Below are 26,558 nucleotides of genomic sequence, written 5' to 3' on the forward strand. Positions count from 1 at the left end.
ACTCCAATTAATTTTATTAGCTCAAAACAGTTTACACTCTATAACGAGATCTGTGATACACAATAAAACCCATATTCCAGGAATCCTTTTTATATAGTTCAAACTGAAAGGTACGACTCTACCAGTGCATCACATGTTTCCAAAAATAAAAATCTAGTGACAAGTGATGCAAGTGTGAAACAGGAATACTAAACAGCATGCAGTGTTTTAAAAGGTTACAAAGCCTACATCACTTTACAAAAAAATCACAAACTATACTGAGGCATCCAAAAATCTGTTTTGAATCTTGTAAGTGTAAGGAACAGTCCAAACTTTTTAGAACCGTTTCAAATGCTGCTAATGCTTTGGATACTTTCTTGTATTTCGGAGCCAGATCCTACACTATCAGTTCCAGAGCGGTTTACTGTCTGCAGTCTACTTTGGTCTCCTCTTGCTCCTTCATTTGGAATTGCTGTTTCATTCGCTCTAGGGATGTATTTCTTTGAGGAATAATTTTTGCTTTTTTCACTAGAAGCACCACTGGATATTCTGCTACCATTACTTTTAATATGTACACTGGAATCAGAAAATGAATGCAGACTGGTAGCCAATTGCTTTGCTGAGTGATATCCTTTTGCTTGTTCATTTTGTTTGACTCTCCTCTCAGGGAATGTTGGAGTACTATTTTGAGGCTTATCCTCCTTATTTTGTTTAATTGTTTGAGCTTCATTTTCCTTCCGTGAGTCTGGCTGGTACTGTTGCCCAGCAGTCTGATGTTCTTGCATTTCTTTAAGAGCAGAGAAGGAATTATTCACAACCATCTGGGATTGAAACGTGCCAGGAAGAGAAACTTGGATATCCCCAGCTCTGGTCTGAAATAAGAGATTCCAATGAAGATACTGATGCAACTAGAGAAAAAAAATCCAGTATTGCAACTGCCATATACTGAAATCTGCATAGCAAAATAAAGTCTTTCTATAATACAGAAAATATTCAGAGATAATAGCAATCACACAACCTTTATTACCATTCAAAGCAAGCAAGTTTCAGAAGAGTTCTAGGGTGATAATGACACAGGGTAGGCATATTACAGTTTCACATCGAGCTTGAACTTTATACTACAGAATGCCTCAGTTATACTGAAGCAGCTAAAGCCAAATCATGTTTATCATTCTGAAATACCTGCAATTCATTATGTTTGCTCACAGTTCACAGTAGTGTGGTCCCACTAGTCCACCCCATAATACGTAGCTATTACAGGAATCCAAACTAACCAATACTAGGAGATGAGCACGACAGTAGTATAACTGTTAGTTGAAGCTTTTTGTAATCATCCTTTGCTAAAAAAAACACTTTAAGCTCAGGCTTCTATATGTAGCTGAATTAGAAAAATGATTCAGAGAAACTGCATGAACAAGTTAACGTCACAGTGCAGACGAGTCCATCAGCTGAAAACACTGTGGCAAGCCAAACTGTAACAAATGTCAAAGAACCTATAATGAGAATTGCTCTATTACTCCAAGTAATTTCAGCAGATTCAAAGAGCAAAACTGGAAATTGCTTTCCACACCATTACAAAAACCCAATGCTTTTTACCATCATGTTTTAGAAACTCTTGGTGTTCTTGAGGAAATTGGAACACTTAATGGAGAAGACATTGCGTATAAGGAACACACTGGAATGCAGAATGATTCTTAGCATGACAGTTTTATCAAGCTTGGACAAGGTTGTAGGCTGCCAGTATCTTAATTTTTAATTGCCTTAAAAACTTAAGCCTGGTCTCTTTTTTTTTTTTTTTTTTTTTGTTCAGGGAATTTGAGTCTCCCTTGAAAAATTCAGAAGGTTTTCTATGTATTGTTTTCAGAGTAGAAGCTAAAACCTTAAAACTTGTTAATAGTGCACATTTGTAGCTGCCTGAAATTCACCGCATGGCCCATGCAGAAATCTAACAGGACAGGACACATACACTGCAATTACTTAAAGGAAAATCTGTGCTTTTCAATAGGTATATTGTACTACCCCCTACTATCAGACTAAGTTTTCTTAAACCACTATACGTCATTACTAAATGTTTCTAAAAAACCTAGTCACGGTATTTTCTCATTTTTAATAGATGCATACCACTATTGGAACTTCATATTTCAGAATAAGAAACAACATAATTACCACCAACACTTTCTTTAGTACATTTCAAAATATTATGTTTTCTGTTCCAAATTGTAATCATTTAAAAAGCTTACATTTATCGTTGAATTATTATCATCTATATAAATATAGCTATAGCAAAAGACCATAATAATAACTTCATGGGTCATTTGGTAATCATTACTTTCAGTCAGAGAGGGATAACAGCTGAAAAATACATTAAATAGCATCAAGTGCATTGCCACTAGTATTTCCTCTATAAACTTACTTTGCTATTCTGGGTATGTTCTTGTCTTTCTTCTTCAAAAGACTTCTCCTTTAGCAAGTTAGCAGGCTTACTGAGAGTAGAATTCATTTGTGGATGCCCCAAAAGACCAAAATCTGACTGGTCTATCCCAGCTAATACAGCAAGTTGTCCAAGTCTGTAAAATAAAGTTTAATAGAAAATAACACAAAAAATTAGCCTGTGAAAGACCTACATATTCAAAACCAGAAGAAGAAACAAAATGTATTTGAAGCATTGAAGATAGTTTTTCCATTATTTTCTGAGAAGCCCAAAATAGCTTAATAGATTTAATAGGTATTTTCCTATCTTTGTGCAAATTAGCCTGCAGGTTCAAAACGGTCAGTCTTCACTCAGTGTTATGAGGCTAAGAATGAAGTTCTCCCAGTTAGCATTGATCTCGGAGCAGGATGCTGGCAAGCAGATTCCCTGGTAGGCAGAACAAAGATTAAAACCCTTGTCATTCAAGTACAAGATTGGTGCACATCTCCCAAACTAGCATAATCTCTAACAGCCAAATCCAATTAAATACTTCACAAATACAGTTGTGTTGATTCATCTGCTGGCTTAGGGTAGCCAAACCTACAACTTAGGTGTTTTAAGCCTCAAGAAGTAAGAAGTTGCAGCCGTCAATTGATAGGACAGCTTATTAAGAAGAGCAGTCTTTGTGACTGGGTTTCTGTATCTTTCAGAGCAGCTCCCTATTATCATGAATGCAGGGCCCTTCTGAAAAAATTATCTTTTTATGTTATAAAAAGGCATTTTTCCCTTCCTCCAAAGTTTGAAATTCATTCTTGAAGTAATGGCAACTCTACCAATTGACTGGCACAAAATCAGAACACAGCCTGGGGGTGAACTTTGCATTAAGTTACATTATTACAATTTGGAGGTGGATGGAAGCAGGAGGCAGGGAGGGCAAATAAAATCTTTTGTGGTCTTCTCTGATCATGCAGAGTAGGGTACAATATATCTTCATATCATTCTTTCGTTGTCCTGGATGAGATTGCCATGCCTGGCTACATGAGCTTTACAAAACAGGTTTGAGAACTTAAGATTAAATTCTTTGACAAATGGGAAGGATGAACCATCCTCTGAGAAACTGCAGGTACAGTGGTAGAGCCTTACAGCAAACTTTCATCAATATTCTCTAAAATATTTCAAGTAATAATAAATAATCCATTATTTAAGTACAGAGGCCAGATTCATCTAGACCTCTGTACTTCAATTAGTAAATGGGAGCCCAAGGCAAAAGGACACTTTCTGAAGCCAGTTCCACTGCATTTGGAGCCTTTCATACCATGGGAATACTAAGAGCCACAGGTGACCCAATAAAGACTCGGAAACATGCTTTAATAGAAGCTTTCTTTTCCTTTGGAATGGACTTCTTGAAAGCCTTTCCCAAGGACAGACACATGAATTCAGCTGGACAGTGCTTGGACCATGTTTTGCCCACTGAGGAAAGACTGAACAGTAGGTACACAGTTAATTTTTCTTCCTTTGCTCTTTGCAAGTACAGTCCTAGAGATCTGCGGGGAGAAGGCAGCATACTTCATTGGAAGGATAATTTCGGAAAGAGATCTCAGCAGAAACAGTAAGACGTCAGTAAAATGACAACCTACCCAGCATCTTTAAGGAGGTCTAAAAAAGCATGAAACTTTTTGAAAGAGTTCTCAATGCTGCCTAGAACACCTTCATCTTCCAAAATCATGTTGGTTACTGACTGCGCATGAAGAACCTCAGATAGGGAGCTATTTAGATTCTTTAATCTTGCATTTTCAATTTCCAGCTATGGGGGAAAAAAAAAAAAAAAAAAAAAAGACATATTCAGGGTACTGTTACATTGAGGTCTGGGAAGATCTGTTTATCCACAGCTGCAATTCTATGCTACCATAGTGAAATTGCTGCAGGCACTCAAAACTGCTGGCTCAGCACTGTCTTCAGTATGTACAGAATGTTGAAGAGCAAGTGCAAGCAAAAAAATTAGCTTACCTATCATGTTATTTTGCATGTATTATATGACACACTAACACCAAAGAATTTATTTTACTAGCAAAAAAACTTAATGAAGGCCAATGCTCTCCTTATATTCACCCCTCTGTATCAAAGGGAATGCATACTACTGTATCTCTTCCCTGCACTGTGCATCCCAAAACTGAAAGGTTAAGATAATCCAATTTTTCTCCACATTGAACATCAAATCAAATTAATGACAAACTGAAAGTTAAATGATAACTGTATGATATACAGGATTTTGTGTTCGAGGGAAACATTAACTCAGACACTCATTTAAGATTATAGCTATGCAATCACTGCTACCACAGGCTTGCTTTCTTGTCTTTTATGAGAGAAGGACAAAAAATTATAGATCTGTGTAATGCACTGTAGCTGTTAAACCAGCATAAAAATGAACAATTTTACATATTACTGCTACTCAGTTTATCCCTTCTCCTGAGACAAGGTAGACTCCTTAGAACTAGCACCATGACAGAGAAAGATTTCTTGCAGCCAGTATTTAGCCTAAAAAACATTTAATTATTCAAACAACAGATATCCAGCAGAGCCCACTGGTTCAGTTCACATTACAGGTGGATGGGGATGGCCACACCACTACAATGGACTACAATGAACCTTGTAGAGTGCCGAGTCCTTTGTGGATATCTGCTCCCTGTACTGCAGGACACCACTTGTTGCTCAGGTTCCAAAGGGTACCACCACTTTCATTCCATTCCAGATCACATCTAAGAACCAAATCCATTCATTTACACCACCTTAAAAGAAAGTCTATTACAAGAAATTCTGCTTATTGATGCAAAAGGATCTTTTTAGGTCAGCAACAGAGGATGGAGGGGGAATAGACCTCACAATTTAGCTGTGACAAGTTGTTAGTTTGGTTCTGTCTTAATGGGAAACTTAGCTTCACAACAACTGACAACTATGGCCAACATGTTATGCAGAAAGCCATCTGACATTTTTATTGCCTGCAGAAACAAAACTTAAAACATCAAAGGGACAGAATAAGCCAAATTAAACAACATTTGCAACAAACAGCTTTTCAGTGCAAGTCATGACAAAGAAGGTGGGAGACCTCAAAGAACCATCCCACCTGCTGCAAATTGCAAACAGATTTAATCACTTTCTCAAGAAAAACAAACATCAGGATGCCCCAGATCATAAGTAATATACCAAATGAATGAAACACATTTAAAGAGTAGCTTGACCCAGAGTTCAAGGCTCTGGAATAGTATCAGGAGAACAAACATACATTACTAAACACAGATTTCATCATTGCCCTGAGGCTAGTAAATGATCCATGTGACTTTGAACTGAAATTCTGGAAGTTACCACATTAGAGGTCATTGATAATTACTCCTAATTAAGCAAATGGATAGTTCAATTGGTGCTTTCTTTAAAAGTACAGATGATTAACAGTTAAGTATCATTACCTCCATTATCCGTTCCTCAGCCTTTACTCTGGCTCTCTGTTCTTCCTTTAATTTTTCTATGCATTCTTCCAGCTCAAACTATTGTAACACAGACAAACCATCATGAAATTTATCTCAAAACGTCAGATCAACACGCAATATTATACAAACTCAACATGCCCAATTAACAACTAGCACACAGCATTTCAAGCAATAATGTATCTTCTACAAAAGAACATAACAGAGGTCTACAAGTACGTAAGTCTAGGATGCAAAAAATTAACACAGGAAAGTGGAAATAAGTGCAACGCACTTAAGAGATTTGCAATATAGCAATAAATAACACCAGATTATAGCACTAGTCTCTCGGGCCTATAACATTATCATCAGGAATGTATGTCCTTCTCTACTTCCTCTTCTTCCCCTTCGCCTTTTCAAACCTCATTTTTAACTAAATGCATCTACCTCATCAAAAACTCAAATTGGGCTCTAAAAATATCCTTAGTATCCACACCTAGATTTTCAGAACGTATTCTTCACCCAGGATTTTATTCCTTATTACAGCAGTAGGAACACAAGACTCTGAACTGTAAGAGCTGTACTCTTTCCAATTGGTTTCACTTTGTTATTCAGCAGAAAAAGTGAGTTTTTCACCATCCCACTCTGTTTGAGTGAGTTAAGCAGCTTAGTGCTGAATTAACAACAACAAAAACAAACCCAGACATGTAACAAATATATTCTAGTCTTATTCATGAGATGCCAACACTTGTATTTTAACTTCTAGTTCTAAGTAGTGAATCTCTCAGCTTCAGTGAACAGTAGTCAGGATTTGATAAGCAATTACCACATTTTCTCATGATAGCAGTGCATTTGTCATCTTTAATTACAGCATCTGAAGTGGAAGAACAAACATGAATTTTTGTTCTTGCATGCCTTAACACAGTCTTCTGGTTCCAAAGGTGAAAACTTAAAATTATTAAGCTAGTCTATTTTTCAGAGAGTAACCCATATGAATTAACAGTATACAAAGCTTCTTCATTTCTCTATACAACTTTTATACAGGCACATATATGTAACACAGGACACTGCTTTTTGTACACACCTTATAAATCCATTGTACAGAGGAGCAAAGGTCCAAATAGTACTGAAACCTGTTGTTTACTATCAAAAGTATGATAGATAGCACTTCAAGAGCATGCTACTGCACTTCATACAAGCAATCAACTGAGAAGACTGGTGTGCAATAGAATGCATAGCAAAACTAGTCCTTTTACAAATGCAAAGAGGTCCTCACAGGTTTTGTAGGATGAGAGGGACTTTTGCATCTGATTCAAACATGCAGGTTCTAATATATTCTAGACATAGCCCTCACAGTGACAACCACTCAGAGTGAAGATTATAGGTCTGTCACTGCTGCCTAGTGAAGTCCACACCTAAGATCCCTAGATTAGCACCAGCCAAGCTATTGCTGGAACTAGAAAACTAATCATATCTTTATCATATGAACACACAAGAAAGACTCTCAGAGGTCAGAAGGTATAGAGAAACCACATTTCAAGGACAGTATTTGGGAAGACATTTAACAGTATCTAACTGCCATGATGTAATAAAATCACCTCCAGGTATGGGGAGGGGGATGGGGGAAATCTCTAAGGAGAACCCTCAACAAATACCACAATCTCACTGCAATCTACCTCAGAATGTGTGGAAAAAACAGGAGCTAGAAATCTTTTTATAGATATAGAAGCACAGAAAGCAGTAACCATAATGTTCTACATTCATAACTTGACATGTAAAGCTGAAGTCCTGTAACCTAGCCTTGAAGATCAGTCACAGGTACCACAGACTTAATAAATTCTTACAGTTCCATTTATAGTGTGTGCGCATAGGTACATATGTATTTTAGTTTTTAGGGCGCAGGGTTTTTTGGCAAGCAGCTCTACTTTAGAAACCTTTGCTCTATAGTATTTTTGTTGTGCACAAATTTTAGACAATTCTAAAGGTGATAGCACTGACCTTTTTCTTCAAATTACTGGTTTGTATTTTCAAAGGGCAAAGGCTTAAATAGTTAAATTATCAAGTTTTTTTAAACAGAAATTTGGAGGTTTTGTAGTTTTGTTTAAACTTGACTTATCACACTGTAGCTGTACACAATATTTGATGGTTATGGGCTGACTTCACAAAAAAAACCTGACAAACACTGCAGGTAAATCTCCTCATAAGCAGTATCAGAAGCCTACATTTAACAGAAGATGCCTTGCACCTGTGCAAACATATTTGTCACCATTAAATTAAAAGTATTTGTACACTTTATTATTTTATTTGCTTTTGAGAAATTCACTAGCTTACATGATCCTCTAGTCTTTGTGCAGAAAAAATTATTGAAATTCATCAGAGTTGTTAAAAAAGCTACAAGACTGAGCCTTCTAGTAGTGTAGTCCAGTAAGACAGCACTGACAGCCTTTAAGATGAAGTTGAACACCAAATACATCTGTAGCCCTCAGAATTTCTGTATGCAATATGACTACTCAATACTAAACAGAGGTATAAAACTGAAGTTTAAAAGCTAAAAAAATAGAAAAACTTTAGTAACTAATTAGCCATGTTTTTCTACTTGATTACATTGTTGTCTTTATTTTTTAAAAAGCTATAGTGCAATCTCTACTTCTACCTAATCCACATAGTATTAATGTGTAGAAGAGTTACACTGCTAACTGTATTAAAGGTTAAGTTCACCATTTATATCCCTAGTTTAAATTCCAAAATCTGGGAGTTTCTTCATTCTTCATCAGAGACTATTCTAACATTTCAGATTTCCTCTAGTGGAAGGAAAGAATATTTATCACTTCTTATTTTTCATTTAAGCAGAAATTAAGCTTTTTGTTAGCCAAGGAATTTTTAAAAAAAATGTAAACACAACTAATATTGTTTCACTAAGTAGTACGCCTAAAGCCCCTTTTTGAGCAGAAGGATCCAGAGAAGTTCTCAAGGACTTGCATACTAAAGTCAAAGTCTGGTTATTTAGTCACATCAAGGGATATTTGGGGAGAACTTTTTTGGCATGGTGGCAGTTTACAGATTTCCCACTTCTTACTGCTTATTCCCACTCTGCAGTTGCATCATTGTTCTAGCACAGCTGGTTGTCCCACTTTAATGAAAGGCTGTGCCAAGGCCTGCTACAGCCAACTACACTGGATTACTTTAGCTAGATCCGTTCCTCAGGTCAGCTCCCCTCAAGCAGCTCTCTATTAAGAGCTGTTTAATGACAGTACCTAAACCCAATTAACACAGATAAAAAGGGTCCTCCACTTCCCCTCTCACGTTATCAGCCAGAAACTTCTGCCACTTATCATGCTCCAGTTCTAGAATGCACCCAATCACGTAAGCCAATGTGAGTCATTATGATGGCTGAAAACTAATGTGGAAAAATATCACATAATCACAGAATGGTTGAGGTTGGAAGGGACCTCTGGAGGTTATCTGGTATAACCCACTGTTCAAGCAGGGCCACCTACAACAAGCTGCCCGGTACCATGTCTAGACGTATTTTTAGTATCTCTCAAGGAGGGAGACTCCACAACCTCTCTAGGCAACCTGTGCCAGTGCTCAGTCACCCTCACAGTGAAAAAGTGCTTCCTGATGCTCAGAAGGAACCTCATGTGTTTCAGTTTGTGCCCACTGCCTCTTGTCCTGGCACTGGACACCAGAGAAAACAGCCTGGCTCTGTCCTTTTTCACCCACCCTTAAGGCATTTATATACATATAATACGATTCCCCCTGAGCCTTCTCTGCTCCAGGCTGCTTCTCTCTCAGCCCTTCCTCATAAGAGAGATGCTCCAGTCACTTAACCGTCCTTGTGGCTCTTTGTTGGACTCTCTCCACTATGGCTATGTCTCTCATACATTACAGAGACCAGAACCGGACCCAGCACTCCAGATGAGGCCTCACAAGCACTGAATACAGTGGAAGGATCACGTCCCTTCACCTGCTGTCAACACTCCTCCTAATGCAGCCCAGGATGCCATTCGCCTTCTATACCGCAATAGCACATTGCTGGCTCGTTTTCAACTTGGTGTCCACCATGACCCCCAGGGCCTTTTCTGCACCACTGCTTACCAGATGGCCTGCCCTCAACTTATATGGTTGCACGGCCTTGTTCTTCCCCAGGTGCAGGACTTGCACTTCTTGTTGAACTATGTCAGTTTTCTCCACATTAGCAAGTCGAATCAACTTGCCTTATGATCAAATAAAGATGAAGAAAGACACAAGAGAGAAAAAGACTGAAGCAAGAAATGGAAAAGCACAAAGGGATAGAGGGGAAATAGATCTCACAATACAACAGTGACAAGTTTTTAGTTCAGTTCTGCTATAATGTGAAACTGCACTTTGCATCAATGTAACAAAAAGGATGGGTAAGGCACAGAAACAGCTGGAGACTGCTTAAACAGTGCTGTCAGATATGGAAACGTGGCCTGAAAAACTATTTTGGTTTTCAAACTCAGAAAATCAGGAAAGTCTGAACATTTACAAACACAGGAAATTTAGAACCAGGTTTTGGGTAGGTTCCTGAAATGTGTAGGTTTACCTCCCAGGAAGCTCAAATTAATCACAAATTATCCCTTCCTTACAGTTGCCCTACATATAATATCACAGGTAACACCAACAACATAGGCCAATAATATAACTCTTCCCCAAATCACAAAACACTGTCTGCCTCTGCAGCGTGCCCTGAAAGCAATATTCCTCCCTCTCCAAACACCAAGAATAAATATGTCAAGTGTTTCCTGGAAGCACTGCACTTGCTGCATAGAAGTTTTTGGTGCAATATGCATGGTACATGGAATTCCACTATTCTAGACACAACGCTCTTGATGAGAGTGTTGAAGTCACTGCACAACACAATGTCAACATATCGCACGTGAACAGTAGTATGAAACCACTTACAAAGAAGAAAGCCTCTATACAACTTTAAGCAACATGTGAAAACCTTGAAAATCTGCCTGAACAAAAGTGCTAAAAAGAAAAAGGGTAGGCCTAAAGAAAAAGTACATATCAGCTGAGAAAAAAGACACAGTTATTTATGCAGTATTTGTCCAGTCCTTTTGCCTTCCACAGTAACTCTAAGCCACCTTAACTCTCCCATGGCATACAGATCTGCAACAAGTTAAGTTTCAACTTCACTAAGTTTCAACTTCACTTTGCTTACATAAAGACAGCTGTATGGTCTTAATATTTATACACATGAAGTTCATTCACCCAGTGTGATGCTCCATACCAACCATCACCAAACCCAGACTGACTATAGGTCTTATTTTTAGCAGTATTAGTTTGGAGGCACTGCAGATTCCCCAAACAAAATTCAAATCCTAACACTTCAGAAGGAACCCAGTTATTCTGCCTGAGGGTGTTAGTTTATAATAGTGCTAGATTACCTCAGCAGCGTTACTGAGCGACTGAAACATACCCTTTGTTTTCCCTTCCTTTTATAAGAACCATCCCTGTCAACATTTGCAGCAATAGTCAGTCTTGCTACTACTGGCTTTTTACGACTATCAAAAAAGTGGAGGGAATAATAAAAGCAAATGAAAACAGTTTGTTACCAAGCTCTATTATAAAATAGAGTTTTAACACACTTTCACAGTTTTGGAGTCATTTGTTGGTTTTGTTTTTGTTGTTTGTTTGGGTTTTGTTTTTGTGGGTTTTTTTGTTGTTTTTTTTTTTTTTTTTTTTTTTTTACACAACAATCATTACAATATTTTGGCTCTTGGAAATAATAATAAATTACATTTATAAAGGAAATATTTGGAAGGAAATACCACAGGCAATAACATTGATCAGAAGATTTGTGAACCATGATTCAAGACTGGAACAGAGAAATTATGCATATTGCAGTTGTGTGTATTAAGTGAAGTTCTCCCTTATTATGGCCCTGATTTGACAATATGCTTATAGTGTACACATCCTCATTAGAACTATTCAGAGATTGGAAATCCAGTGCATATTTGACACAGATCTTTTGAAACCAAAGTCTGTCACATAATGCAGCATAATTAAAAACATTCAAAAATCCTGCTCCATGACTGGTTATCAGCTTAACCATAATTTTCTGAATAAAACATGGTTTAATTAATGTAATTTGACTTTATGGAGTTTAAAGCACAGAACATGCTTCTTACCTGTAACTGTTGATACTTTGTTACGTTAATCTTATCTAACGGTTTTGCCAAATCAGGATGATGGATAACATCATCTAAATCTTCTGTGTCTTCAGTTTCAGATGTAGAAGCACTTTCTACTGTCACTTTCACAGGAATATCTGTCTAATTACATCATAAAAGAAAAATACACCCACTCACAGCATTATACTACGCAATAAAAATCTGACAGTAAATAGTACCAAAAGCTTAATTTAAATGCAATCGTTTCCCAGAGTCCCTTACAATGCATACACATTGTCCAGCTATGCAATTTTGAAATAAATTTACATAAAACAATATTTTAAAAAAGTCATATATGTGCATATATTTGGTACGTGTCGCAAGGATTTAACGGCGGCAGGATGGCCCCTGTGCAGCACGGCCAGGGCTGCCTCAGGCCAGACCCACCACAGGGCACAGCCGAACCCTGCAGCTGAGATGGAGGCACCTTGGGGAAAAGCCTATTTAAGAAGGGTTAAAAAAGTGCCAGACAGGCAGAAGAGGAGGCAAGCAAAAGAGTGAGAAAGGGCAGAGGGTACCCCAGGCTCGGAGGAGGAGGAGGTGCTCCCTAGTGGAGCAGATACCCACACTCCAGCCCTAGTAAGACCCCCACGCCAGAGCAGAGGGGTGGACCGCCTGTGTCAGAGCAGGTCTCACCCAAAGGACCACAGCCCACAGGAAGCCTAGGCCACAGCAGGGGATAAGCACGCTGGCTTCAGCAACCATCAGACCCTTCTGTGAGCCAATTGAATTCGTTACTACACACTAACACACTCCTCCAGCTTTTCTCTGGTGGGTGAGGCAGGGAGGGGAGGGAGATGGAAACGAGATGCGAAGGAGAAGGAAGAAAGGGGATTTTTTTTGTTTTCCCCGGTGGCTTATGTACTACAGCAGTTCACAGACGGGTGCAAACACAAGCATCTAGTCCAATAGCAAAAGGAGGAAAGAAAGGAAGGGGGAAGCAGGACGTTTCAGATAAAAATGCTGTTCACTCTCCTTACTGCCTGTGGGGGGATTATGCCCATAATCCAACCCAGCTTGCTCATAAGGCTAAGAAACTAAAATATACTGATACAGAACTGGGAGTGAACCAAGTATCAAAGAAGTTTCAAACAAATTCTGACGTAAACTATTATTTGGCAATTCTGTGAGAGAAAAACTTGAAGTGTGTTGCAGTCTTAACTTTTAGAGAAGACTCTGTTGAGAACACTTTAATCTTTTTTCAGGCAGTCATCTATTAAATAAACTATTATATGAGAGAAAGAGTACCTGAATCTTCACTGGTAATTCTTCAGTACTATCCACTGGCCCCCCTCTAAAATTAGAAAAAAAAACACTTTTGAGAAAAGTAAGTTCACAATGTCACCATTGCTACTTCCATTTCCAGCAAAGGATTCTAGGACAGGTGAAGCAGTAAGAGTAAAAACAGCAGAGACTGCACTATGCAGCCTTATGACTCATTACATCCTCATTTTGTTCTGTTAGTACTTTTACTTAATCATGAATTAGAGCAACATTACTGGATGCTAACGTTAATATCTTCCATAAGAATCTTGCTTATTTAATTATTGTGAAGTAAGGTCAACAGGGAAATTTGATGTTAAGCATTTTGAAAAATAAGTTTAATAAAAATAGTTATGATAGAGCATTAAGTATGAAGTAATTTTATGTTTAAATATTTATGTAGCCTCCATTTTGAGAGGCCAAGTTCTAGGGAATATATTAAAAAACAAAACAAAAAAACTTTTCAAAGGAAGCATGGCAACAATATCATGGCTTCCATATGTAACAATTTGATTTTTTTAAAATCACAATAATTATGTTGGCATTGGGGGAGATGGACCAGAAAGAAGAGGTAGAAAAAAATACTTAGGTCCCTCGAATTGAATGCCAAATCAACTATACTACAAGCTTAGAAAACTAAATTGCATCTCTGGCTATGATAAGTCTGACAAATCACCAGTAAAAAAAGACCAAGCAAGCAAGGTGGGTTTGATTGTGTGTTTTTTTTGCTACACCTGACTATTTCTATGGCATCAAATTATATCTCTCTGTGAATTTTAAAAACTTACTGGAATAGAATTTATGTAACATCCTCAAAAATCTATATAAACAGAAAAAAATATGGATGCAGTAAGAAATTCTGTGTCTAACTTTCAAATACATATTTTAAAAAACTAACACTGCACCCTACCACATTTATTATGCAGGCTTTATGCTTTAATATTTTCCCTTGTACTATGAAAACCTCACCTGCATCTCTTTGCACGTTCTGCAGTCCGCCAAGGAAGGAAGCCTGTTGTGCCCGGTGGTAGTGGTTTTGGTGAGTAACTATCTTTTGCAGACGTATTTTTTTTCCCAGGACTTATAGACTTTTTAGATGGTAATCCTGTATTGAAGAGCAAGAATAGGAGAAAAGATAATTTGTTATACATAGTTATTTACATATAAATTCACAGCTTATTGTTCATAACTAAAACCTTCTATGTAATAAAAGGGACTGTAGGAAATCTACTTTTCAGCCTAATTTTGCTGAAGCATTCAAACCTTTTGTTTTGCTTCTCAAAAACAGGGGTGGACAGCTTACCTGCTTGTAATTATAAGCTAGTATACTTAACTGCTATGTTAGGCTGATATAAGACATGCTGTTATTCAAAAATGGAAGCAAAGTTTTGTAGCTAAAGAGGTTTATTCACATTACTCATTTCAGACACCCAACTCCATTGTCTCAAGCAGGAGCTTAGACAGTCCACGTAGACAATGCGGCTATCTACGTGCTTCAAATTGCCCCCTAGTGGCTTTAGTGTGAAGAACGTTGGGTTTGTAACTGGCAAAAAGCGTGAAGCTAAAGCTGGTATCTTCACTTAAGAAGAATAGCAATGAAAAATCATGTTCACTAGTCCAGTATGTTGTTGTTGTTTAAAGCATACACTAGCACTCAAAGTAGATTCAGTATAACTACCTACTGTGGATGATCACTCTACCCCAGGTTCTGCCTAAGTGAGAAACTAACAAGCCCAGCAAACTGTTCACCTAGTATTTCATACAGTTAAACTACTGAGAACTCAGGTTATTGTTTCTGAGATCAATAAAACATTTAATTTTGTAATAGTATATAAATGCATAACTGTGGTAATGCAATTCCAAATCTCTGGTCATTGTCAACAAGTAAACAGGATAGAATAGACTTCACCTTCCGAATCCCTCCCTCTCTCTAGAAAAAAAAAAAAAAAAAAAAAAAAACAAACCACCACAACTATATTTAAGGCAGGCATTTTCTTCTTCCATCACCCTGATCACCACAGTTTATTTGTACAAAGACTTAAATTTGATTTCTGCTTACCTCTCTGCTTCCAGATAACTAGAGCAAAGACGAAAGACAGCCAAAATGTATTATGGTGACATTTTTAGTAACTTATTGAAAAATATTTAGTGTATTGCAGCTATTAGTACTTAATTATAAATATTCAAGATACTTATGTTATTTTAAACATACTATTTATAACAGATTTACATGAAGATGAAAAAAAAAATCTTAGAACATTTTGTACATCAGTAAAAAAAAAAAAAAAAAAGAAAAATGCATGCTTGTTTGTCCTGGCAGAGGACAGTCTGCTACAGAAAGGTTACAGCATCAGAAGAACTAGGCAACTTACTATTGCCAAGCTTCCTAGAAGCGAAAGTTTGTGGAGAGGATGCACTCAGAATAAATACATGCAATGCCTCCACATACTCAAGTCAGCACATCCTACCATTTTTCCAGCCACATAACTAGCAGCACTAAAACCAAGATTAAGTTTCCTGCAGAAACCACTGATGGTAGAAGACACATTATTGGATTAAGAATAAATGGAATTTTTTTTGGAAGACAAGTATTCTGCAAAACACTGACATTTAGACACATCATAAATTTTATAATTAAAGCTCTTCAACACTGAAAAAGTAATTTGTAGACAAAATTTACTATAGCCAGAGAAAATAAAGGCAATGTTACCAATACGAATAGTAGCTTTTCCTTTTCGACCACTTCCTAGGACAATAGTTCTTTTCTTTGGTCTAGTTTTCAAAGCATCCTTGGAAGATGGAGATGTCAGCCACTTGTACTGGAATTTTATTTTTTTTTTTAAGAAAGAAAAATTGGTTTAGTAACTGACATTTAAAAAGGTGCTCATTTAGGACTAGAATGGTTTTTGTTAGATATATGGAGAACACTGCTAGTTAGCAAAAGCTTAATAATAAACTGTAAAATTAAGGAAAAACAAACATCCCACAAAGCCCCAATTCAAACGCAGATTCAATGTGACTCTGAGTGCTACATTACCAGAAAGTGTTCCCAGAACACCACTATAATATCCCATCCAATATTTTCCTTTCTCCTGTGCAAAACACTTCTCCTTTTATAGTAAAAAAAAATGGCATCAACCCTATAAAAAGGAAACTGGCTTTTGCTTTTCATTCTCAGAAAGCTGGCTTGCTAGGAATGACTGGCTCAGGCCAAAGTTCGAGAGTAATAAAAGCTTCCCTAACATGATTTTGTATTACCAATAAAGTTACTATTTTAAAAAAATACGAAGTTTAATTTTCAATGCCTGTAATGAAAATTCATCCTTACACAGCAAAAGCCTCCAAACTAAAATTAAGACATAGTGATAATCAAAGGTAATTGCTGTGCTTCAAACTTCATTTACTTGCAGCAACAGCTCTATTCTTAAAGGTTCCCATTTCCCCAGTAAAAGTTTTATTGTTCCAGGTAGATTTTCTTAATTTTCAGTGTGCATGAAACTATAGTTTAGTACAAAGTCTGGCACTGAAACAGTTGTTGAAAGAAATGCAGTTGATATTAACACAAAGCTTAACTCAGACAGTCCTAAACCCCACATCAGAGTATGAGGAACAGTACGCCAAAGTTATTGACACCTAATGCACAGGGAAGATTAAAATGTCATTACTGTGCTCTAACAGACCGAGTTTAGTCCAAGTTTATAACTGGAAAGAAAAACTTAAAAAAAAAAATTGGACTCAAGTAATCCTTGTGTAAGTTTTGCTGGGCCTACAGCTGGACCGAGTTCCTGACAACTGAACTGTTCATTTTAAACTAAAAAAATAGAGTAAAACTAAATTGTAAATTTCTAAGAGCAAGAGCATCTTAATTTTGTTTTATTACACCATAAAAGAGCAACTACACTAGGTTAAACCTAACAGTCATCTAGCCCAATAGCCTGTCTCTTGTCTAGCTGCCTGCTGCATTTGTACATCTAAGTATAAAGACAGCAAACATATTAAGACAGTGTTGAAAAATGACTAAGTCCTTCAGCTGAGACTATGAAAGGAATTTGTTTTATTGACACCTTTAGTGGACTTTTCCTAAGTTATTCAGTCTCTCTCAGAATCTACACAAACTTTCACCACCTATTACACCCAGTCATATCTACGATTACAATCCACTATACTAGCTACACAGCGCTACTAGGATAATACAACTTTCCTCTGTTTTAGCTGTCCATCAAATTTAAAGGCATCAATTAGCAGCAGGCAGCTCTTCTTGCAAAACTGAAAACCCAACCCAAAAGGCAAGAACCTACATGCTATTGAAAAGAAAAGAGAAACAACCAGGTTTTATGCACAACAGGATGGAAGGGCTGCTGTGGCTGGTATCCAGTGAGCAAGTGGAGACAGTACATTACAGGCTATTCATAGCAGCCAAGACGTGATCTTTTGTAGTTGTGATAGCTTATTATTATGATGTCATTCAAAAGCCCACCCAACTTCTCTTTGTACACAGCAGCACCTCAATGTGTTTTCTGCAAAAGCAAAACAATGGAGTTGACACAACGGGTGCCATGATGAGATGGTACAGAAGGCAGCTCTGCCACTTCTCAGATACAAACAAATTCGACACTTTACTAAGTTTTACTCATGAGAATTATGACAGTTAGCCTTTGGCAGGATAAAAAGCTGAAACTAGAGGCAGATGAAACTAGAGGCGCTACTAAGGATGACCATCCATGCAACTCTTTAGTTATCTGTGGGTGAGATACGGTATGAGTTAGGTCACTTGCTGCAAGAGTAAGCGGCAGACCAGTTTCACGCAGAAAATTACATCTTAGACCTTGTATTCAAGAAGTCCCAACAGGTAGGCTAAACTTAGTCCAATCTATTCTTAATTTTCTACCAATATGAAATCCAGACCTCTAGCAACTAACAGAGGTAAAAGAAAAAAAAAAATCCCTACTAAATTAAATCATTTCAAAGATAGACACCCATGTTTTTTCCACTACTGAAAATGGACCAGCACATCCTTTTAAAACAGGTTTGGAGGCAGTACACAGATGACAAAAGGAAGCAATGTAGATGTTAACTGACCGTATTCTGTCTGACAAGCTTAAGTTACAAATTTTAAAAAAGTGATTTTTTTTTTTTATTGTAAACTTAGTCTATAGTGAATCCTATATAGTGAATGGAATATAGTGAATGGAAAATCTGAAAAATAAGTGAAATTTTTGTATTATGTTAAAGCTTGTTAAAAATAGACTGAACCAGAGTGTTAGTTACATCCAGAATTTAGAATATGTCATCGCAAATACACTCTTAAATTGTTTTTACTTGTACGTTGTGTTTTTTAAATTGTACAGCTGAATTTTGACTACTGATAGAATGAAGAAACAGTCCTTGCAGTTCCTTCTGCAACAGAGCTTATTGACCAATTGTTTGTCTTAACACCTCTGGTGATGTACACAAAACAACACACCACCAACACTCACACACAACAAAACAAAACCTCACATTGCTGACTTTCAATATAGAGCATATCAAGACACCACCTCAAAGAAACTCAACTGTTTTTCACTTCATAATATCCAGGCTTCCATAAAAGAGCTCAAAACCAACTGTAAATCCTAGATTAGGGTAGTAAACATTTCAGTTTCAAAAGAATATCAACCTCAACATCAAATGTTTGTGTTCATCTTGCTAAACAGGTGGATTATCCCTTTCTGAGTGTCTGCACTATTCCCATGATAAAGAGCAAATACTATTTACAACAGCCTACTCCCCAGAGTTTATGAAATAAAGGATCTAGGCTGGTGTTGTTATTTGTGGAAGAAGCAAAGTTACTTAGCAAGCTGGTGGTCAGTCCTTTGTAATTTATGTTGTTAACGAGATATGAAGAATTACCAGCATCACCACTAAGACTTAAGATACTGCACTGCCTGGATGAATATAAAACAGATGTCTTGAGTTGAGTGATCTTATACTATACGGGAGATTCCCCAGACAGTTGCTTCTTTTCACAGTTCAACTTTCCAATCATCTTGAGAATCTCCAGGCAGATGCTATTTGCATGTGATCCCTGCAACATTTCGCAAGTGTTGATTGCATCAGCCAAGGAGAAAGAGTACTCCTTCACAACCAACCTCAATTTCTCCAAAAAAGTCTTTAAGAGATTGAAGTGGGGAACTGTATTAATCCTCAAGGAATTCTACATACAAACTTCTCAGTTTATTAGATACTCCCTACAGATCCACAGCTCTGATTTTTAAGCCTTTTCAAAAGCAAAAAGAACTGGGATTGTTGCAGCTCAGTGGAAACAAGAACGAGAGTATACTCAGATGTTTGCTGTCTCCTTCGGGAACTGAATTTGATTTCTGTGTTATAAACAAAAGACTCAGTATTTAAACAGTATATCTAATCATAAATGGTCCAGATACTTAGTTTATGCATATTACTGTAAACTGTCTATGGACTATTAGATAAAGATGGCAAAAAGTACTGTACTTAAACTAAACTGGTTTCTTAGATGGTTAGCATCGGAAAGTATAGTCTTGAGTAACTTAAAAAAAAAAATCTTAACTACTTAAATTAATGACAAAAAAGTCTCAAAATAAATTAAGTTTTAAATTTTAAATTGTGATTTCCTTTGCTTTGAAATGAAAAGTTATTATTACCATGTTAATAAGACACATGTCACAGCAATATTTACTTATCCTATTATAATGCCCAAGTACATACAGGGATTTCCATTTTTCTTTTCACTAAATGGATATCCTGGTTTTATTACACTACATCTTAAATTACATAAAAAAATCATACAAAATGCCCAACAGTCTCACGTTGCTGCTAGTGTTTTTAGGTTTTCCCTTTATAGTGGTTTTCTCGCTTGTTTTTTAAACTGCTTAAGAGTCAGACTTGTGTTTATATCTAAAATAGCTGGTTTAGATTAATAGTGAACAAAGTTGTCCTTAAAAAAAAAGTGCAATGGCAGCTGCAAAGAAAACCCCAAACTCACTCCAAAATGTCTAACACATACCTCCGAATTAGCACTATTTCCATTCATAAGAACTCTTTCAATAATGTTTTTCATCATAACGTGATCTGGAATGAATTAAGATATTTATTAAGGATTTCCTGTATGAGACAAGTATTTCGGCAAACAAACAGATCATTGAATAAGCAGTAGACATTACCTACACTGCTCCCTTTCCCCATTTTAACAATGTTTAGCAAAATACTGTTGCAGCTTTTTTCCTCAAAAGCAGTTTATTTACCCGCCAGTTACTGGGGAGAAAAAAAAAAAAAAACAACAAACAAATCACAAAGACAAAGGTAGACACAGATACATACCAATTAATGGATTTTTTCTTATGTCAAGTACCACTAATGTTGTGTTAGTTTGAAGAGCATCTAATAATGACCTTGCTCCTTCACTGGATATTCCACACTGCTGCAAATCAAGTGCTAAAATGTTTAGGGAGGTAAAAAAAAGAAATAAAACATATTCAGTGGCGTAACCTGTAGTCAATGGCTAATACAATTTAACCCACACCTGCTGAAAACCTCCATTTCACAGAACACGAAGCATGAGAAGAGAGGACATGACAGTAACAGCCATGTGTAAAAACAAGAATATTACTTCCAGAGAAAAAAACTAAAAATGAGTATTACACATCAACATTAAGAAATAACTGCTAAACTACTGCAAAGGAGAGAATATAAAGATCACATTTAAGTCGCTGTTCTTGACAATTCCGAGTAGGTGTAATATTCCAGGCACCAATTAAGTCAACTGCCCAAGGTAACATCATATGTACAAACATGCAACTTATGTCTAAAAAGTCTGAGCCAATGCTTCTACAAGTTCATTGCTTGCACACATCAATAAGTTGCGTGGTTGCCATGAAGTAATACTATCATGGCTTTGTCATTTATTTCATGTTGTGCATGCACAGTATCACAGACTGGTTGAGCTTGGAAGGGACATCTGGAGGTCACCTTGCCAAATCACCCCTGGTCAAGCAGAATCACTTAAAAAGACCTCCCAAGGATGAGGACTCGACAACCACTGTGGGCAACCTGTGCCAGTGTTTGGTCACCCTCACAGTAAGAAAGTGTTTCCCGATGTTCAGGAGGAACCTCGAGTGTTTCAGTCTATGCCCACTTCCTCTTGCCCTGTCACCAGGCACTGCTGGAAAAAGCTGACTCCATCTTCCTTACAGCCTCCCTTCAGATATTTGTACGCCTTGATGAGACCAACCCTGAGCCTTCTCTTATCCAGGCTAAACATTCACAGCTCCCTCAGCATTTCCTGAAACAAGAGTTGCTCTAGTACCTTCATGGTCTTAGTGGCCCTTCACTGGACTCTCTCCAGTAGCTCCAGCTCTGTGCTGTACAGGGGAGCCCAGATCTGGCCTCACCAGTGTTGAGTAGAGGGGAAGAATCTCTTCCTTCAACCTGCTTGCAAGTCTCTGACTAATGCAGCCCAGGGCACCATTGACCTTCTTTGCCACAAAGGCAGTTTGCTAGCTCATGATCAGTTTGTTGTCCACCAGGACCTCTAGACCCTTTCTGCAAAGCTGTTTTCCAGCCACGCAGCCCCCAGCATGTTCTGGTGCATGGAATTATTCCTGCCCAGGTGCAGGACTTCACACTTCCTTTTGTCAAACTTCACAAGGTTCCTATCAGCCCATTTCTTAAGCCTGCTGTCCCTCTGGATGGCAGCACAGGGATCCAGGTAAAGCTGACCGGCCTGTTGTTCCATGGGTCCTTCTTCCCAGCCTTCCTGAAGATAGGAGTGACGTTTGCTATCCTCCAGTCCTCAGGCAGGCTTTCCAATCACCATGATCCTTATGAGACTACTGAGAGTGGCCTCAAAATTACCTTAGCCAGCTCCCTCGGCACTTCTGGATACATCCCAACAGGGCCTTTGAACTTCCATACGTCTAGTTTGCTTAAGTATTCTCTAATCTGATCCTCTTCCATCAGTTTGTATGTTATCTGTACACATGGCTCAAACTATAAAACAATTTCACCAGGTAAGTACTTGATTCCAAAATGCTATGACTTACACCACCATTAGACATTTTGTACAGATATACTGTAGAAAAAATTACTTCTCCAAAATACTAGAGGACAATAGCAGGTGACACAGTAGTATTCGGACACTTTGAAAATTCAAAAGAGGAAGAGCAATTTCTTTTCAAAAAAGATTACTTTTTCCTAGCTAAATAGCGAGTTACTCTTCTGGCACAATTTGCTGTAACTGACAATTTTACGTTTTCTGCCTGCCTCTGCTGTATCTTAAAAGTCAATATTCACAATACCTTTTAGCCAAAGGTCCTCTCCTAGACAGTCTGCAAAGGCACTTGCTCCTCTATCTCCAACAAGCATGTTGCAGTTAAAAGTAATCCGCCTCAAGCCAGTCATATAGTCAAGGTCAGGTCTCCTGTAACGCAGGCTTTCAGCCCAAGCTTCACCATGTCTTTTCATTGCCTGGTGCTTTGCAAACAAAGAAGCTGTTACCAAGTGCAAAAGCAAAGCTATTATTGATAACAAGATCACAAATTATCTTTGTAACTGATGTTTAACTGCTTTAGTGGTGATTTAAGTTATACCATTTCTGAGATCAAGAAATACAAGTAATTTTTAAATATTACAATAGTTAAGTCATGTTTGTTCTGATCATCCAATTTGCAATGCAAATTATTAAATATGTCTACAAAACTTATTACCTTCTTTTGGCAGACAGACACTTTCAATGCATCTTGAATAGGAAATACACACTAGGAAATTATGTGCTTTCATGCATACCAATGTTAACATTCATCTGAATATTGTACTAGTCACAAGCTTACTAATCAGTTAATTAGTAGCTTCTAAACTGTAAACTCAATTATTCTTACCCAATGCTTAAGAATACTTAAGACATTTTTCAAAATTTGTGACAATGAAAGAAGCACTCTCCAAAACAGGTGGCAGGCATTTACAGCCCTAATCGTCATTTAAAGAAAATACATCAGTCTAATCTGTTATTTGTTTAACTTATGTTTACTAAGACATACCATATTTAAATCGCACATCAGTAAACTAAACTACTTTTGGCATACAAAATTACAAATTTGAGGACTATTCACATACTTCAGTATTCACATCTGCTGCTCACAAAGTACTTCGGTGGATATAGAGCTTGGAAGTAAATTAAAAAAAAAAGTATTTAATTTCTTGTGAATGTTTGGTTCTAGGAAAGGTGATTAAATTACCTTTAATACATTTGCTATATGTTCTGCCCCTCGCCATGTGAGGCTACATCCTGTGAAGTTTACATATCTGATAGTAGCTGAATTCTTTACACTCTGACAGATTGCTGAAGAAACAAAAGCATGCATGTTATCTACACAGACCACAGCCAGATTATCAGCGCACACTTTTTCACTGCCTTATTAGGAAGTTGAATCAGCTTTAGTAGGCAACAGCCTTGACAAAGAACTAGTGTTGAAATACAAAATATATTTTAAATACATTTAAAGTGTTCTAAGATTATATATATCTAGTGTAAGTGTTTAGCAAAGATTATCTGAACATGCTAGAACATATTTTATTTCAGTTTACTTATGTAAACATAAACAAATCAAGAAAGAGTTAACCTCAAACAAATACTATGACTGTTGTTTTAAATAAAAGTATAAACATCATTATGAAGTCATATGGCTATTTATTAGCAACAAATGAAGAAATTCACAGAATCACAGAATTATCAGAGTTGGAAGGGACCTCTAAAGATCATTTAGTCCAACTCCCCTGCTAGAGCAGGATTGCCTAGAGCACATTACTCAGGACTGCATCCAGGCGGGTCTTGAAAATCTCCAGGGAAGGGGACTCAAGTCTTTATTGTATGTGAGTTAACAACATTTAAAGTGCAGATTGTTATTTTAATCACTATAGACAGGTTTAAAACAGGAATGGAAGTACAGAAGAACTTTCTTACCTATATAAAGGGCTAAAAAAGACAAAAGGATATTTACACACTTTTGATTCTGAACTTACTTTCTAATCCTCCATCTCCAATTGGACAGTGGGCCAAAGAGACACTCTCCAGAGATGAGGCTGTGGCCAAGCCCTTCAGAATAAAAACAGTGTTTGTTAACTGGCTTGAAAAGCAAAAATACTAACAGAGAAAAGACAAAGTCACTCAAACTGCTCAGAACTCTTTGTGTTCCCTACAAGAAACTCTAGGGGTTTCAGAGGAAGGTCAAAACAAGTGAACCAGTTTAAGCTGGTTCATTACTTTAGCACAGGAGGAGCCGTAGCCTATGGGCACCAAGCAGCAACCTCCTTTCCTAGAAGCCACTCACAAGCAAACTGAAGAGTGTTCCAACGCATCTCGAAGACCTGTTTTTATCTCTTTGGTGTCCCACAACTTTCCTTCTGTCATGTACATGCACAGTAGTTTCAGTCACAAGCATAAGTTATACACCCCAAACGCATGGCAGAAATGTTGCTAAGATCTTTCTTCTAAGTCTTGATGAATAGGGGCAAGGGAAGGTAATGCGACTTCGATAGGTTCAGCAAGAATAGGTTACACTAAATGTCTCAGCAGAATCATTCATACGATAGGTAACACAGGTATCTTAGAAGAAGAACATCCTTGTCTGTGACAAATATTCATAAAATTTAGTTGGTACTTCTCTATGTTCTAAGGATATTTTCAATTTATTTGTATACTAATATATTCTCACCTTTGTTAAAAGTATTAGATCTCTCTCCCTCAGAAGCAAACCCTGAAGTTCTAAATTTTTTAGTACATCTGATATACTGAGACAGCCTTTGACAGCTTTGCATAGTTGGCCAGTCAAGTCTTTTGATCGAATTGCTGGAATTCTCCTTCTAAAGTAAGTTTTATATCTTTCAACACCTAGTAAACAACAAAAATTACACATCAGTAAAATCCAGTCCCTATTGGCTTAAAAGCAATCATAATCACACTTCGCTTTTTTGCTGCTTTTCTTAAATAGAAATAATTCCTTAGTTATTACAATTCCTCCCCCCATGTATTCAATCACACAAAATGTTTGTGCAGCAAATTCTAATATGCATACATCAATATATTTATCTTTTACACCCATCACTACAAACCTGATTCTCCAAGACCCTGTTGATGGAAACTTCTTATTCCAATAGAAGTCAGAGTCTTATTATGCCTGATAGCATTCAGAAGTGGTGCCCAATCAGCAGCTTTGATGCTATCTACAGTTAGATCAAGAGCTCCCTGAGTGAGGTTAGTCTTCACAGCTTTCAGTGGGACAGAGCCTTGAAGAGCACAAAGATGTTCATAATGCGAGTAGAAATCCAGCATGCACTGTCTCCTTATTTTGACTGACTCAATCATTTTTTTATGTGACAAATGTCTCTAAAACAAGGGAGGAATAAAAGTTATAAACTTTTTGCAATGTATAATTGATTTTGCAACAAACTCAATTCAACATACCCAAAACATGAGTATGTTCATGCATATTGTATAGCATTTACATGCCTTTGATGTGGCAGCTAAAACATTGGTATCTTGTGATGCCCACTACCTGTGTTAAGTACAGCTGAATGAATAAGGGGGTGAAAAAAAAAACAACAAACAACAAAACAATCCAAAAAACCCAGCATTTTTATTTTCCCACACAAATAGGTATACCCAAAACACAAAAGGCCTAATGTTCAAGTACTAACTGTTGTAAAGTTCTTCTTTTCCTCTTAAAAATTCATTTCATAGTGTCAGGGTCTGCAGACTCCTGAGAGCCTTGGACACTCCCTGACCCAACATAAAGGGATACAAATGAATATTCCATAGAGAACTAGTTGAGAACTTCTCTGCAACTTCAATCAAAAGTCTAAATTCTCATAACACAGAATAATAAGTGTGTTTTCCTAAAGATTTTTGCTATTGCATACCTTATATACTTATCTCACCAAATTTAGGAAAGCACTTTTCAGGCATAAGTCTGTTACACAGGAGTACCCATGTAGCACAACAGTACTAACTCCCAAGTACAAAAAATACTGCTATGGCACACCTATTAAGGGTAAGTAATTTCACGATCTCAGTAGGAATATTTGTCAGTATATTTAGAGGACTCATTTATCTATTTATTTATTCATTAATCAAGACGGCGTTAAGTATCCCACATGGGATATCAAACAATGTTCACATTGTGAACATTTTTTCATATTGCTAAAAACTAGAAAGCTTCAGCCAATTGTCTGAAACACTCT

General features: G+C 37.2%; 1 protein-coding gene across 1 annotated transcript; it reads right to left on the minus strand.

Annotated features, from left to right (window-relative positions):
• CEP78 (centrosomal protein 78) lies at positions 1 to 25,699 on the minus strand. Its single transcript, XM_082497925.1, has 16 exons — positions 25,431 to 25,699; positions 25,034 to 25,209; positions 24,342 to 24,414; positions 23,558 to 23,661; positions 22,622 to 22,796; positions 20,646 to 20,759; positions 20,332 to 20,396; positions 16,021 to 16,129; positions 15,370 to 15,387; positions 14,280 to 14,415; positions 13,296 to 13,341; positions 12,006 to 12,149; positions 5,851 to 5,928; positions 4,027 to 4,193; positions 2,393 to 2,546; positions 1 to 851 (listed from the first exon to the last, which is right to left on the minus strand). Exons 1-16 carry the CDS (start codon positions 25,681 to 25,683, stop codon positions 327 to 329), a joined length of 2,337 nt encoding a protein of 778 aa, XP_082354051.1. The 5' UTR covers positions 25,684 to 25,699; the 3' UTR covers positions 1 to 326.
• Between the last annotated feature and the right edge of the window lie 859 nt (positions 25,700 to 26,558).

Source organism: Vanellus vanellus (genome assembly GCF_965231255.1).
Source record: "Vanellus vanellus genome assembly, chromosome: Z".
Classification (NCBI taxonomy): domain Eukaryota; kingdom Metazoa; phylum Chordata; class Aves; order Charadriiformes; family Charadriidae; genus Vanellus; species Vanellus vanellus.

Bases quoted from the DNA above. Each gene is read 5' to 3' on its own strand.
- CEP78 (XM_082497925.1), bottom strand. From the start codon at position 25,683: ATGATTGAGTCAGTCAAAATAAGGAGACAGTGCATGCTGGATTTCTAC. The intron at 22,797-23,557 runs GTAATTTAATCA...TTGTTTGCAAAG, and splicing joins ATATAGCAAATGTATTAAAG to CACCAGGCAATGAAAAGACA. The intron at 5,929-12,005 runs GTAAGAAGCATG...GTGTTACAATAG, and splicing joins CAAAGTATCAACAGTTACAG to TTTGAGCTGGAAGAATGCAT.